The sequence below is a fragment of the Convolutriloba macropyga genome, chromosome 6 (genome assembly GCF_964194025.1).
Source record: "Convolutriloba macropyga chromosome 6, txConMacr16.3, whole genome shotgun sequence".
NCBI classification, from domain to species: domain Eukaryota; kingdom Metazoa; phylum Xenacoelomorpha; order Acoela; family Convolutidae; genus Convolutriloba; species Convolutriloba macropyga.
Window position 1 is genome coordinate 41,455,559 of NC_134473.1, and position 15,304 is coordinate 41,470,862.

The 15,304-nt window shown below is 36.1% G+C and overlaps 1 protein-coding gene across 1 annotated transcript in view; it reads right to left on the minus strand.

The window, feature by feature from the left end:
- Positions 1–11,758: 11,758 nt before the first annotated feature.
- The window catches only part of LOC142340991 (33 kDa inner dynein arm light chain, axonemal-like), a 41,351-nt gene continuing 37,805 nt past the window's right edge, over positions 11,759–15,304 (minus strand). Inside the window, exon 3 of the mRNA XM_075391797.1 lies at positions 11,759–12,067. Coding sequence (XP_075247912.1) covers positions 11,902–12,067 — 166 coding nt within the window. The 3' untranslated portion in view covers positions 11,759–11,901. The remainder of the gene's footprint in view (positions 12,068–15,304) is intronic.

A 15,304-nucleotide genomic window follows, 5' to 3' on the forward strand; every position in this document is an offset into this window, starting at 1 on the left:
GAAGATTTAAAGGCGTGTGATTTATTGTGATTTTATCCTTTGCTACGAGGGCGTGTTGCCTTCTGGTACTAAGGAGAAATATCGCAGGTTTGTGCAAAGAGACAGTGTTATTTTGAAAAAAATTTGAGTTGCTCTGAGGATGTTGCCTTCTAGAGAAAGTAATTGAATTTTCCTTGGTGAAGAGTTAAAAGCTAGGTGCTTTGGTAAAATTTGTGCAGTGCTACGAATATCTGTTCCCCTCTTGTACCAATGAGAGTTTTTTTACTGGTTTTGCGCTTCACCAAAAGTTTAGGTTCCAGTTAGCAATGAGTGAGTGCGAAAACCTAGCGCAAATCGAAGGACAACTGTCTGAAAAATTGTTGAAAGATTTCCCGAATTCACCAAAACTTTTGACTGTGCTATGGAGTAAGGATGATTTTGAATTAAAACTGCGCAATGACCGAAAGCTGAAAAAACTGTTTATGGATATGAGCGAATCATACAAAGCTGCTATGGATTTTGGACTGAGTATTGAACCAGACAAATACGGAGGATTTTGCTTGGTGAATCGGTCGATGAGCGCCATCAAGCCTGGTGAAATTGAGGTGGCCGTTGGATTGTTAGCTAACCTGCCAAAAGAAAACTCGTATAAAGACTGGTCAGTTATGGAAGGAGGAAAACTCCTAGTTGGAGTGGCTAGGTGGGCTAATCATTCCTGTAAAGCTAATTGCGACTACTACATGAAAGGTGGTTATCGTGGACGACAATGTGTTAGGTTGCGAGCGCTGAAGCAAATAGAACACAATGAAGAGCTGACAACCTTCTACAACGAAGACGCTTTTGGAGAAGAAAATGTCGATTGTCTTTGCAGTCATACAGAAGAGCATGGAAGGAGTGCAAATTTAGTGCAATCAACTTCACAAACTGTAGTGAGAGCTGTAAAACGAAAACGTCTACCAAAAGCAGAAATTCGATATGCACAACATGCAACAGAGTTTGATTCTTTCTTTGCTTATTACGAAGACTCATCGAATTTTAGCCTGTCCTCATTAAATGAAGCGCCCTCTTTTCCTATAGAAACTTCCCCAAACAATACTGCGGTTCCTCAAATCATCACATCAGATTCTATTGACGACGAAATGGGCAGCAGTAATGGAACAACTGACGAGTCATTGAACAACGCTCAATTTCAATTTTTCCCCGAGTATGGAAGCGATGAAAGTTCACAGTCTGACACCGAAGCTGTAAGGGAACTTGCCTCATTCAATCGATCTTCTCTATGTGATTTTGTGAGTGACTGCAGACCAGTCTCTGTGTCAAATCTAGCTTTGTCCATCATGTCGTTAGTAATAAAGCATAATTGTTCTGACCAAATGATGTACGAACTTCTAAAACGCGATCAAATTATTTTCAATGGTGAAAGTTTAGCACCATGGACAATAAAAAAGAAGTTGGGTGAATTTGCCGCTCAATATCAATGTAGAAAAGAACTTTTGTCGAACGGTGAACAAATTTATCTCAATTTCAGTCCGCTTCTCCTGAAAATTGTTCAAAATTCGATCAACGGCATGTTGAGATACGCAGAGTTGAGAAAAACAACAAACGATATAATTATGCCTAAACTGGAAGTTATTGAACGGCAAGTGACAATTAGGTTAATTTTGAACTTGGACGGAGCCCTGGTCTCAAAATCTCCTCCTAAAACAGCCTGGCCGCTCCTGATAGCGATTGCCGATCTACCTCCGAAAAAACGACAGATGTTTCAAAACATAATTTTAGGATCTCTTTTTGTTGGAAACGGGACACGGAATTTTTACGACATTTTTGATCATTTCGAGCGACAGATATCTACACATGAGGAGGTAACACTGGATGGTGATCGAGTTAAGGTTAGGTTCGAGCCAATCTTTTTTGTAGCAGATTTAATTGGCAAAGCAAAAGTATTGAATATCAAACAATGCAACGGATATTATGGTTGCTCTCTCTGCACTCAGCGTGGCTTCCACATGGATGGAGTGCATCACTATCCACATGACTTTGATGTTCATAAAAAGATGCGGTCTCCTGAAAGTTATCTGGAGAACTTGAAGAACCTGGATGAGGGATCTCAACAAAAACTCAAAATCCTCAACGGTAAAAAGAGTGATTTTGAAAAATTCACTCAAGGAGTAAAGGGCAGGAGCAAAATTTTTTCTGTTATCGCTAATCAGCCGCTCTCTTCGCCGGTTGATACAATGCATCAACTTTTTCTTGGCGTATCGAGGGACCTACTAACGTATTTTTACGACCGCATGAAAGCAGACAGTAAAAGAAAATTGAATAAAATACTTTCGGGTATTCAAACTCCAAGAGAAATAAAACGATCAGTGCGATCTTTCGATCATCTCGCAAATATGAAAGCCAGCGAGCTAAAAGTTCATTTGCTATATCTGGCGCCCATCGTCTTACCCATTTTTTTGTTTGGAGAAGACCGGAGGTCCGATAAAACGGATCTTTTTAAACTAGTTTTTTCTTTGCGCAGTTTATATGATGACAATCGAAACTCTAAATTTTGCAGACTTTTGTTAGACGAGTTTTGCGTCAGCATGGCTGAAAAAAATCCCAAGAAGTTCGAGTCGATCAATTTCCATCTATTGAGACATCTTGCTTGGCAAGCTGCTGAGATTGGTCCTCTCTTCGTTACTTCAGCATCAATGTTTGAATCGGCTCTTCACCTTCTGATTGCTCCGTTAACTGGAACAACTACCGGTAAACTAATGGTAGAGAGATTCATCAGAGGCAAAGTGGTTTCTGAGATAGATTATAGTGAAGATGATTTGGCGCAGTTTCTAAGGTTTTCTGACAATCCGTCGGATGTGAACGAAGAATTTGGCCTCGTAGAATCAGAAGAATTAAGAGAATTCAGGTTCAACAATCCGTCAGCTCGAGTGTTCTGTCGATTCAGGAAGAATTTTTATTTTGGCTCTTTAGCGTACGGGCGGGAATCAGGTGCAGATATTTTTGCATGTGTAGACGTGTCAACAATGGCTATTGGGAAAATTCTTTTCTTCTATGAGCTGGATGGTAAATTTTGTGTGCTTCGTGAACAAAAAATTGTTTCAACATTTAAACTTGTTCAACAACCAGAAGGTCCGGTTTCTTATTTTGCATACGTCGTTGAAGACAAGAATAGCACAATTCATTTTGCAGTAGATGCATTAGAAATGCTACGCTGTTGATTCATTAACGTATGATCTGTTATTGTCATTGTATATTTTGAAAACAATCAATTTGCAAAACTCGATATATTGAAAACAATCAATTTGCAAAACAATCGATATTTTGAATAGTAATTTTGCTGCATGACTTTTTAACGTATTGCTTGTTTTATATTATTGACATAAATTTTAAACAATCATTTTGCGAAACTTAGTTGAAAACAAAGTCATCTTGCAGAACGCAGGCAAATTCCAATCTCTCTACATTATTTTTCTTTTGCTTGTTCTAAAAATTTGCATCCTTCCAGACGTAATGAGGCAAACAATTTTGAGTTTTGAGAACAACCGTTTGATTTATCGAATACAACCTGCTGACATAGCTGATAATGTCGAATCAAGTGAAGTTGACTTGCTCAGGAGTCAGATCTTTGCTTTGGAGGAAAAGGTTGCTCTCCTTACGAAAAGAGTAGAAGACCTGGAACGTCTTCGACCTGTTGAGATAATCGATTTGACACAAGATGAAAATTTCACAACAACTGTTTCGGTGTCGTCTAACCAAAGCGATGATATAGAGATGAATGGACTTTTTTGAGCCGGGCAGGATCTTAAGCTTTTAAATAGCACGATAGTTTCTGGTTTTCTCTAGTAAATTGTTCAAGCTGGTTCTTTTAGATTTTTGAATTGTTCAAATGTAGTTTGTTTTCTACTTAATTGTATTAAAGATTTGATACCCCTGCTTTTTTGATGCTGAATTGAACTTGATTTTTTGCTTTTCCAACTGGCTAACAAATTATACATATTATAAATCGAGGACAAGCTTGTGTTTTACTAATTTTTCGAGGAGGTTCGGAGGGTGTATTGCCTTCTGCCGCAAAAGTATCACTTTCATTCCATAATTTTCTATTTTGCTTCAAGCTTTTTTCGTTTATACCTTGACATAGACTGGAGGGTGTGTTGCCTTCCGGCTAATGTTATGACATTGCTCATAAGTTGTACTTTTTTTCTAATGGTCACGAAGATTTTTAGTTTCTCGAAATGAGTTCCCAGCTACTGATCAGCGTACCGGGGACATTAGTGATGGGATCTTTTGTAGTACTCAGATTTGTGGTAATTTTCGAGACCGCAGTTTTGACAACGTGGCAGCCAATACAAATGGTTCAAATGATACTTTTGAATGACGGAGTTGAGCATACATTATCTTTGACCCCAAATACCCTAGAATTTGAGTCCTTTATGGCATGGGTTACTGAAGTTGAAATGAGCGACGAGCAAGAGCAAGCTTTTTATCCTCTGATTGCGGTTCTTGGAGACTACTACGGTTCCTCTGATAGCGAACACTGACTACTATTTCGATCAGATCTACAGTGCTAAGTTTTAATTGTTTGCTCATGATAACAAACTTTCTTAGGCTGTGCTTATTTCGAACAATTTTTTTAAAAATGTGCTAAGTTTTTACTCTGTTTTATGTTTGTGATAAAGGAACTAATTTCTCTCAATTAATGCGCAATTAAAAACTTCGATGTTTTTTGTTTATGATAAAGAAACCAATTGAAAGCTTGTCTTCTTTCTTGTTTTTCATGCATTTAGTGAGTGTGGTTAATATGAGTGTCAGTATTATCCAATAAAACTTTTAGTCTGATGCGAAATATAGGCTGAACGAATATTAACTCTAGTTATTAACTCTAGAATTTTAGGCTGAACGAATATTAACTCTAGTTATTAACTCTAGAATCGGGTCAAAGAATTGTTCAAATCAAATTGAACTCGGTAGGAGTACCACTCGGTAGGAGTGCAGTTAAAGTGTAACACAAAAAAAATTTTTGCTATAGCTTGCCTCGGAAAAAAAGTTAGCTTTTCATACGGATGCTAATTTCGCCATTAGCGAATTTTAAAAAAAATTTGTTTCATTGGGCCAAAACTTTGTTCAAATCGGATCAAACTTGGCACAGAGTGTTTCCATGGTACCTAGTTACCATGGAAATACTTTGTGCCAAGTTTGATCCGATTTGAACAACTCTTTGACACAATGAAAAAGACCTATTTTTAAAATTCAATCATTGCAAGTTAATCGAAATAATTGGAAATTTCCGTATAAAAGGCTAACTTTTTTCCTAGACAAGTTATAGCAAAAAATTTTTTGCTTCAGACTCTAGGTGCTCATGGGACACTCCATGCCGACTTCTGTCCAATTTGAAGAAGTTTTTAACCATACGAAAAAGACCTATTTCTAGAAATACTTTTTCGAAATTATCGCAGTTTTTCGTTCGAAAATGTAACTTTTTCCAGGGACAAGCAGCTGGAGTCTAATACAAAAAAAATTTTTTTGTTTGCCCCTGGAAAAAGTTACATTTTCGAACGAAAAGTTGCGATTTTTCGGAATAAGCATTTTTAAAAATAGGTCTTTTCCGTATGGTCAAAAACTTCTTCAAATTGGACCAAACTCGGCATGGAGTGTCCCATGAGTACCTAGAGTCTAAAGCGAAAGATTTTTTGGTATAGCTTACCTAGGAAAAAAGTTGGGTTTTCATACGGAAATTTGCGATTATTTCTAATAAGTAATTTTTAAAAATGATCTTATTGATTAGGTCTTAGAGTTTTCCAAAGTAAACCAAACTCGGCATGGAGTCTCCTATGAGTACCTAGAGTCCAAAGCGAAAAGTTTTTTTGCTATAGCTTGTCTAGGAAAAAAGTTAGTCTTTCATACGGAAATTTGCGAATTTCGCTAGTAACGAATTTTAAAAATAGGTATTTTTCATGGGGTCAAGGAGTTGTCCAAATCAAACCAAACTCGGCATGGAGTGTCCTATTAATACCTAGAGTCTAGAGAGAAAAGATTTTTTGGTATAGCTTGCCTAGAAAAAAAGTTGGGTTTTCATACGGAAATTTGCGAGTTTCGCGAATAACGAATTTTAAAAATAGGTCTTTTTCATGGGGTCAAGGAGTTGTCCAAATCAAACCAAACTCGGCATGGAGTGTCCTATGAGTACCTAGAGTCTAAAGCGAAAAATTTTTTTGGTATAGCTTGCCTAGGAAAAAAGTTGGGTTTTCATACGGAAATTTGCGATTATTTCTAATAAGTAATTTTAAATAATTTTTAAAAATAGGTCTTTTTGATTAGGTCTTAGAGTTGTCCAAAGTGAACCAAACTCGGCATGGAGTCTCCTATGAGTACCTAGAGTCTAAAGCGAAAAGATTTTTTGGTATAGCTTGCCTAGAAAAAAAGTTGGGTTTTCATACGGAAATTTGCGAGTTTCGCGAATAACGAATTTTAAAAATAGGTCTTTTTCATGGGGTCAAGGAGTTGTCCAAATCAAACCAAACTCGGCATGGAGTGTCCTATGAGTACCTAGAGTCTAAAGCGAAAAAATTTTTTGGTATAGCTTGCCTAGGAAAAAGTTGGGTTTTCATACGGAAATTTGCGATTATTTCTAATAAGTAATTTTAAATAATTTTTAAAAATAGGTCTTTTTGATTAGGTCTTAGAGTAGTCCAAAGTGAACCAAACTTGGCTTGGAGTCTCCTATGAGTACCTAGAGTCCAAAGCGAAAAGATTTTTTGCTATAGCTTGCCTAGGAAAAAAGTTGGGTTTTCATACGGAAATTTGCGAATTTCGCGAATAAAGAATTTTAAAAATAGGTCTTTTACATGGGGTCAAGGAGTTGTCCAAATCAAACCAAACTCGGCATGGAGTGTCTCATGAGTACCTAGAGTCTAAAGCGAAAAGATTTTTTTGGTATAGCTTGCCTAGGAAAAAACTTGGGTTTTCATACGGAAATTTGCGAATTTCGCGAATAACGAATTTTAAAAATAGGTCTTTTTCATGGGGTAAAGGAGTTGTCCAAATCAAACCAAACCCGGCATGGAGTGTCCCATGAGTACCTAGAGTCTAAAGCGAAAAGATTTTTTGGTATAGCTTGCCTAAGAAAAAAGTTGGGTTTTCATACGGAAATTTGCGAATTTCGCGAATAACGAATTTTAAAAACAGGTCTTTTTCATCGGGTCAAGGAGTTGTTCAAATCAAACCAAACTCGGTATAGGGTATCCCGTGTGTACCTAGAGTCTAAAGCAAAAAAAATTTTGTCATAGCTTGCCTAGGAAAAAAGTTAGTTTTTCATACGGAAATTTGCGATTAATTCGAATAGTTAATTTTAAATAATTTTAAAAAATAGGTCTTTTTGATTAGGTCTTAGAGTTGTCCAAAGTGAACCAAAATCGGCTTGGAGTCTCCTATGAGTACTTAGAGTCTAAAGCGAAAAGATTTTTTGGTATAGCTTGCCTAGGAAAAAACTTTGGTTTTCATACGGAAATTTGCGAATTTCGCGAATAACGAATTTTAAAAATAGGTCTTTTTCATGGGGTCAAGGAGTTGTCCAAATCAAACCAAACTCGGTATAGAGTATCCCGTTTGTACCTAGAGACTAAAGCAAAAAGAATTTTTTTCATAGCTTGCCTAGGAAAAAAGTTAGTTTTTCATACGGAAATTTGCGATTTTTTCGAATAAAGAATTTTAAAAATAGGTCTTTTTCATCGGGTCAAGGAGTTGTTCAAATCAAACCAAACTCGGTATAGAGTATCCCGTGTGTACCTAGAGTCTAAAGCAAAAAAAAATTTGTCATAGCTTGCCTAGGAAAAAAGTTAGTTTTTCATACGGAAATTTGCGATTAATTCGAATAGTTAATTTTAAATAATTTTAAAAAATAGGTCTTTTTGATTAGGTCTTAGAGTTGTCCAAAGTGAACCAAACTCGGCTTGGAGTCTCCTATGAGTACCTAGAGTCTAAAGCGAAAAGATTTTTTGGTATAGCTTGCCTAGGAAAAAACTTGGGTTTTCATACGGAAATTTGCGAATTTCGCGAATAACGAATTTTAGAAATAGGTCTTTTTCGTCGGGTCAAGGAGTTGTCCAAATCAAACCAAACCCGGCATGGAGTGTCCCATGAGTACCTAGAGTCTAAAGCGAAAAGATTTTTTGGTATAGCTTGCCTAGAAAAAAAGTTGGGTTTTCATACGGAAATTTGCGAGTTTCGCGAATAACGAATTTTAAATATAGGTCTTTTTCGTCGGGTCAAGGAGTTGTCCAAAGTGAACCAAACTGGGTATGGAGTATACCATGGGTGCCTAGAGTCTAAAGCAAAAAGAATTTTTTTCATAGCTTGCCTAGGAAAAAAGTTAGTTTTTCATACGGAAATTTGCGATTATTTCGAATAAAGAATTTTAAAAATAGGTCGTTTTCATCGGGTCAAGGAGTTGTTCAAATCGAACCAAACTCGGTATGGAGTATTCCAAGTGTATATAGAATCTAGGGAAAAAAGAATTTCTGGTATTGCTTGCCTCTGGAAAAAGTTACTTCTTTCTTTATTTTATTTTATCTAATATATTTTGTAATTTATTATGTTTTTGTTATTGTTTCCGACAGTTCTTAACTATTTTATTGTTTGCTTTTGTTTTGTTTTTTTTTGTCTTGTTTTGTTTTGGAGATAGAGTTTAGGCCTGGTTTTTTGCCAGTGCTTTGCTCAAAAATCTCCTATAGTTGAATGTTCATAACTCCGCCGTAGCCGGTCCCCAGCCCGGTTGAGAGAAGGAGGAGGGAAACACACCCAAAACATACTGGAAAATCTCAAAAAGTTGTTCGTTAGTTCAACTGTAGATTTTTTCCGACAGTATTTAACCTATTTCAGCTCTCGAAATACGAGATGAATGACTCGAATTATGTAGACTTATGATTCGAAGTAGGGGCCGCATGAATCGAATTAGGTTGATTTATGATTCGAAACGGTAGGATTATGACTCGACAGACCGGGTCATTGTTCCGAAATACCAGATTTATGAATAGAAAGACCGGGTCATTGTTCTGAAATACCAGATATATGATTCGAAATACAAGATGCATGACTCGAATTATGTGGATTTATGATTCGAAATACGAGATGCATGACTCGAATTATGTAGATTTATGATTCGAAGTAGGGGCTGCATGAATCGAATTAGGTTGATTTATGATTCGAAACGGTAGGATTATGACTCGACAGACCGGGTCATTGTTCCGAAATACCAGATTTATGAATAGAAAGACCGGGTCATTGTTCTGAAATACCAGATATATGATTCGACTTACCGGGTCATTAACTTCTTCCGGGTCCGTGTATTTAACGACCCGGAATGACACCCCCCCAGACGACGTTTTGTCGAGTCATAATTCTACCACCTCGCCCCGGGTTGTATGCTATTCAATGCAGATGTAGGAACTATCTGTGCCGTCGACAAAATCATGTGGGCCATTGAGTCGAATATTGCCACACCACGTTTTGCCAACGCAAAAACACTGATTACTAGAAAAGAAGAAGCAATGACAAAAATGCGTTTAAATTAAAGCATATCAAGCATACAATCCTATCTTGTGATTTACAATTGATCAATTCACAAGTCATTTATTTAGTGACTTTCTTCACTATCAACTTCTAATGCTAGATTATAAGAGAAAATGTGGCTACCAAAATTGATCATGCAGTTAGTTTGATCCTTTTCTACATATTCTCCTATTCTTGCAATGCCTGCTTGTTTTGCGCCAGCTATACTATGAGTTGCCCACCTAGTTCAAAACCGACGTTTATCTTGCAAAAACTTGCAGGATTCTTGAACGACTCTTGCAAGCTACACTCTAAAAAAGGTTCAGGTAAATTTACCTGAAAAAACACCTGAATCTACCTGAACAGTTCAGGCAGATTTATCCCACCTGAACCCTACCTGAACACACCTGAAATTTACCTGAAATTCACCTGAAAAATTCAGGTATCACTGCCTGAACTTTTACCTGAACTTACCTGAAATTTACCTGAAAAAAACACCTGAACTGTTCAGGTAATTTTTACAGTTCAGGTAGTTTTACCTGAATTTTACCTGAAATTTCAGGCAAAAACTGAAATGCGTTTCCTCCTGTCTTTAAGATTTAAAGAAATTCAAGTCTCTTTAAACCGTTTTTCTGAAACTTCAGGACTGATATTCAATTCAGACAACCCAAATGGCTCACAAATTACTTGTACGATCTAGAAACATAAGTAGGGTTGAAGAGTGGGAAACCTTTATATAAGGTTAACCATAGCTTTGCTAAAATTTATAAACGGCCGGAAATAGTTCCATAAATGTTTGTTTTGTCCTCTATACTTTCCAGAGAACCCAATTTTGGAAAGATGCACCTAAAATTAACAGGCAGACTTCAGTTTGACGGACAGGGTTTTAAAGCAGTGCTTATGTTGGAAAATGGAATTAGTTCGAATTAAGAAGAATAACAATCTGATTCTGAAAGACTTTAAATAAATGGAAGCTAAATGAGGACCATATTGTCGTTACCGGTTCTATATACGTATAATCCAGTTTTCCAGAGATCTACTTTATGCAGGAATAATAGTTTTTGATTTAATATATAGGGAAGAGTGATTGCATTCAAGTTGATCCACTTTAAAACCACTGCGTTTCCTGTTGTTATGATTCAAAGAAATTAAAGTCTTTGTAAACCGTTTTTTTGAAACTTCTGTATTGATATAAGTTTCAGAAACCCTTAATGGTTCCCTAATTACTTGATCGATCTAGAAACATCAGTAGAGCTGAAGAGCGGGAAAATTTGATGCTAAACTTTACCGTAACTTTGCAAAATTTAAAATTCAAATACTTTAAAAAAAATGCTGGACACTGCCTAATAAATGTGTTGATGTTTCTCCTAAAGTTTGTATTTGTATTCTGTTTTAGTTTCTGCTAAATTTTTGTTGTTTCACTGCTGAATGCAATGAAAGTTAATTTCAGGTAACCACACCTGAACTTGTTCAGGTGAAAATTTACCTGAACTTCAGTTCAGGTGTATTTCAGGTGCTTTTACACCTGAACTTTACCTGAACTTCTAGTTACCTGAACTTGGTTCAGGTAAATTTACCTGAACTTTTTTTAGTGTGTACCTGAGTCTTGCAAGATTCTTTTAAGATAACCGTATTTCTTGTGAGACGCTTGCAAAATAAATGATTATCTACCAAGGTTCATACAATTTAAACAAAATGCATGTAAAGTTGATAGAAAATTTGATGCTTTTTCAAAGATACTTGATGTCTGGGTATCAACTTGCGACAACGGATATCATATAGCGGCCCCTCGCAGATGACATAGATCTCGAGAAATTTGATTAATAGTACATAGCCACAGAACTTCTTTCACAAAACAGTTGCACAATGACAGCAAGTTTCTTAGAATCTTAAACAATCTATTTCAGGACAAGAAACGTCTGCAAGTAGCTTGAATTTGGTAAAAATGTTAAAAAGCATTTTCTTATTCGACTATGACTATATTTCAACTAGTTCATGATTTTCATGTTAAAATGGGTTTTGAAAATTATGATTGTCTACCTTACACCTTGTGTCATTGAGGAGTGTAGTTTATATCTGTGCTGATAGCTGCCCCCCCCCCCTCCAAAAAAACAGTTAGCTTGAAAGACTCTTGCAAGTTTGTTACAAGATAATTATTTTGTACATCAGATCTTGCAAGAGTCTTGTTAAGCGACGGTTATCTTGTAATACACTTGCAAGAGTCTTACAAGATAACCGTGCCTTGAAATAATGAATATGAATTTACTTATGAGTTCATATGCTCTGCTCTAGTACTCTTAATTTTTTTGGTGCGGGGGTAACACGAATGCTTTGGTGAGATCTCAAATGATAGCCGACAGTGGAGTGAGATTGTTAAAATCAATGTGCCATTACTGTGCCTAGAAGTGTCTTCAATTTAGTTTTGAGTTTCTGATTCGTATCCGATATGTCCTCAGATGCCTCCCTGTGTCTTCTTTCTCTCTCCTCCCGCCCTTCCCTTTCCTCCACCTCAAGTTGTTCGCTCCGCTCGTTCAGCTCATCCAGTCTGAAAACAGCACAAGATTTCACAATTGTTCTTCGAGCTTCCCCCTGTTACGAATGACCGAGGGGTTGCACTTATGACAACAATAAATGATCGATTTGGTGTGAGAGGGTATATAAATACTGCAATCTGAAAAAGTAACTGAGAGGGTAGCAGGTCTCTCTAAGTTAGACGATTAGGAACTCTTTTGATGGTCGAGCACTGATCTTTGACGCGTCAATTTCTCATTTAGGTTGTCAATAAATGAAAGCTGAAGTGATCATCACAATTTCTTCTGAAGAATCGCAATTTTTTTCATTGTTCATCCATCTAGATTTTAGTGCTTTTATAACTACAGTTCCCGAAAAAGAATCCAATTTTCAACTTGCCTCAAAAACATTTCAATGACCATTATAGAATTAGCTTTTTAACCTTGCAACAAGTTGAAGCCGGGCAAAATGACAGCTCATTCAAAGTGGTAAAGAATGGAAAAGGCGAAAATCTATTTCAGCTCAATAAAAACACAATAAGCAGCATTAATAAGCGGAATATAGCTGGTTATTTGTTTTCTAGGAATTGGCGGTAAGAGTAGTGGGAAAAAGGGGCTATCAATACCAAAAACTCAACCTTAACGGGTATTGGTTTTTGTCTGGATAAATGCCCCTTTTCCCCACTACAACATATAAACATCGCCAAGCCAAAAACTCAACCCTAACTGGTATTCATTTTTGCCGGATAAACGCTCCTTTTTCCCACTACTGCCTAATTATAGCTTAACTCTAAACTTTTATAATAAATCTTTTGACATATTCCTTGAATCTATCTTTGGTATGTGTTTATCTATATCCGTTAGGATAGATGCACAATCTGCATCTTCCATTTCTAAACCTACAGAAAGAAACATGTTTATAAATTTTACCCATATTACACCCTAGATATTGGCCCGGATTATCATAATGTTTTCCTAAATGTTTAATATAATCTTTTACTTTGACTAAATCCCCACATACATAACAATTATATTCTAATTCTTTACATTTATCACTACACTCCTTCCAAGGCTTATTTTTACACTTATCACACTTGATTTTTCATTGTCGAAAAACTATTTTTTTCCGAAAATTTCTCTAATAAAATACACCATGCCTCACCCTACAAACAGCAATGTAAACTTTTGCGACGTCTGTAATTCATCTTTCAATTCGATGAACGATTTTCTCAAACACACTTTATCAGGTAGCCACCAGAAAAAAACGAGAGATATGATTATCGATCTTGATGAAGCTGAAAGGGCTTCACGCCCACCACCCCAACCAGGGCCTAAAGAGGCTTCACCCACGGTTGGTGAAACAAGACCCACCCTTAACCAACCCAAGCCCCAACCCGTGCCCGAAAACATGGAGAGTGTATGACCCTGAAGAAGATGACTACATTCTTGTTCCTAAAAAAGTTTTACCAGAAATTAAAACGGCTTCACCCCCAGCCCCCCAAACTAAATTGGGTCTAATATTGAACTTGAAACCAGGGCTAAACCCCAAACTCTAGTCCCATGTTGGGTCTGCGGCCAAACTTTTAAAAATGATGTAGGTCTACAAACCCACATGAATAAACACTGGAGGGAAAATTTAGCCCAGGACAATAATTTCAATATTAAATCAAGCTTCAATCAAAAACAGTTATATATTACTAAATCTGATGATAGTTTTATCGAAGATATTAATGAGCCAATAGATTAAATATTAGACGGGTTTAAACCATTTAAAAGCAATAAAAATAAAGTCACTGCTAATTGCGTACATAGAAAAAGAACTCCCGATGGCGAAGAAGGGGTCCCAAAGGCCATTAAATTAAGCTTTAGAACTAATGAATATATGACTAAAAATCATTGACTGAATCTAAACCAATGGCTTGATCATGTTAAAGAAACATATGAAGGCTATGGTTACGGTTATGAACTTATTGGAATATCGGACGTGCAATTAAGCGTAGAAAGAACTAAGCCATCATTAGGACCTTAAACTGAACTACCACCCAGACTAAGAAGTGAACCAAAAGCGATATTAAATATTGAAAACAATAAATTTAACTGCTTGCGATTGTGGATTACAGCCGCATTATTCCCTGCAGCTGACCATGCAACTAGAGAAAGTAAATATATTAATAACCTAGTTGATGACTGGGAAGATAATGAAAACATTTAGGATTATTTAACAACTATACCGGATAAATATAACATCAACATATGGTTTTACCAACCCTCAACTGAAGACGATACTAAAGTAGAAATATTACAGAAATGTTCAAAATTCGTCAAAGGTCGTAAGAATGTAAGAATACTAGCATGGGATGAACACGGCGCTTTAATTAAAAACATAGAAGTATTATTGGAAAGACCTAATGCTAAACATGCAAAGTATTGGTTTTGTGATAATTGTTCTCTTTCGTTTGCCACTGAACAAAAAGATGAAATTCATGAATGCTGCACACAAACAAAACCAAAGATTGTATGCCCTAAAACAAAAGAAATTAAATTCAAGAACCATTATAAACAAGGAGAAGTGAAGAAGTGACAACGAGAATGTCATCTATAGCGATATTGAATGTTATATGGACAGCATTAATGAAAAGATTGGCGATAATACATATAAAATATCTGATCATGTACCTAATGCCGTTGGCTTTAGTAATAATGGAAACTCCAAATCATAGTTTGTTCCAGACTGTACCAAAGATTATGTCAAAGATCTATTGGAAATAGAAACTGAGAATAATTTCATGTTAAACAAACCCATGATAGTTAATAAAGAAGATAAATTATATCATGATACCAATGACAGGTAAATATAGAGGCCCTGCATATAATATTTGTAACTTAAACTATAAAGAACAAAACTTCATTCCAGTTGTATTTCATAATGGTAAAGGCTACGACTTCAATCTATTACTTAATGAGTTATTTAATCAGAATAATAATAAGAGAAGAGTTGATGTATTACCTAGTACTAATGGTAAAGCTAGAATGTTTAGAGTGGGCTTACTAAAGTTTATAGACAGATAAAATTTTATGACAATGTCTCTAGATAAAATGGCAAATGTTTATCAAGTTAAAAGTAAAACATTATATCCTTATGAGTACTTTTAGAATGTGAATAGCTATAATAATAAAATGAACAAGTTATCAATACAAGACTTTAGATCATCGCTAACAAATAAATTGCTACCCCAATCTGAAGTTGATGAGTTTAATAGAAGTTATAGTAT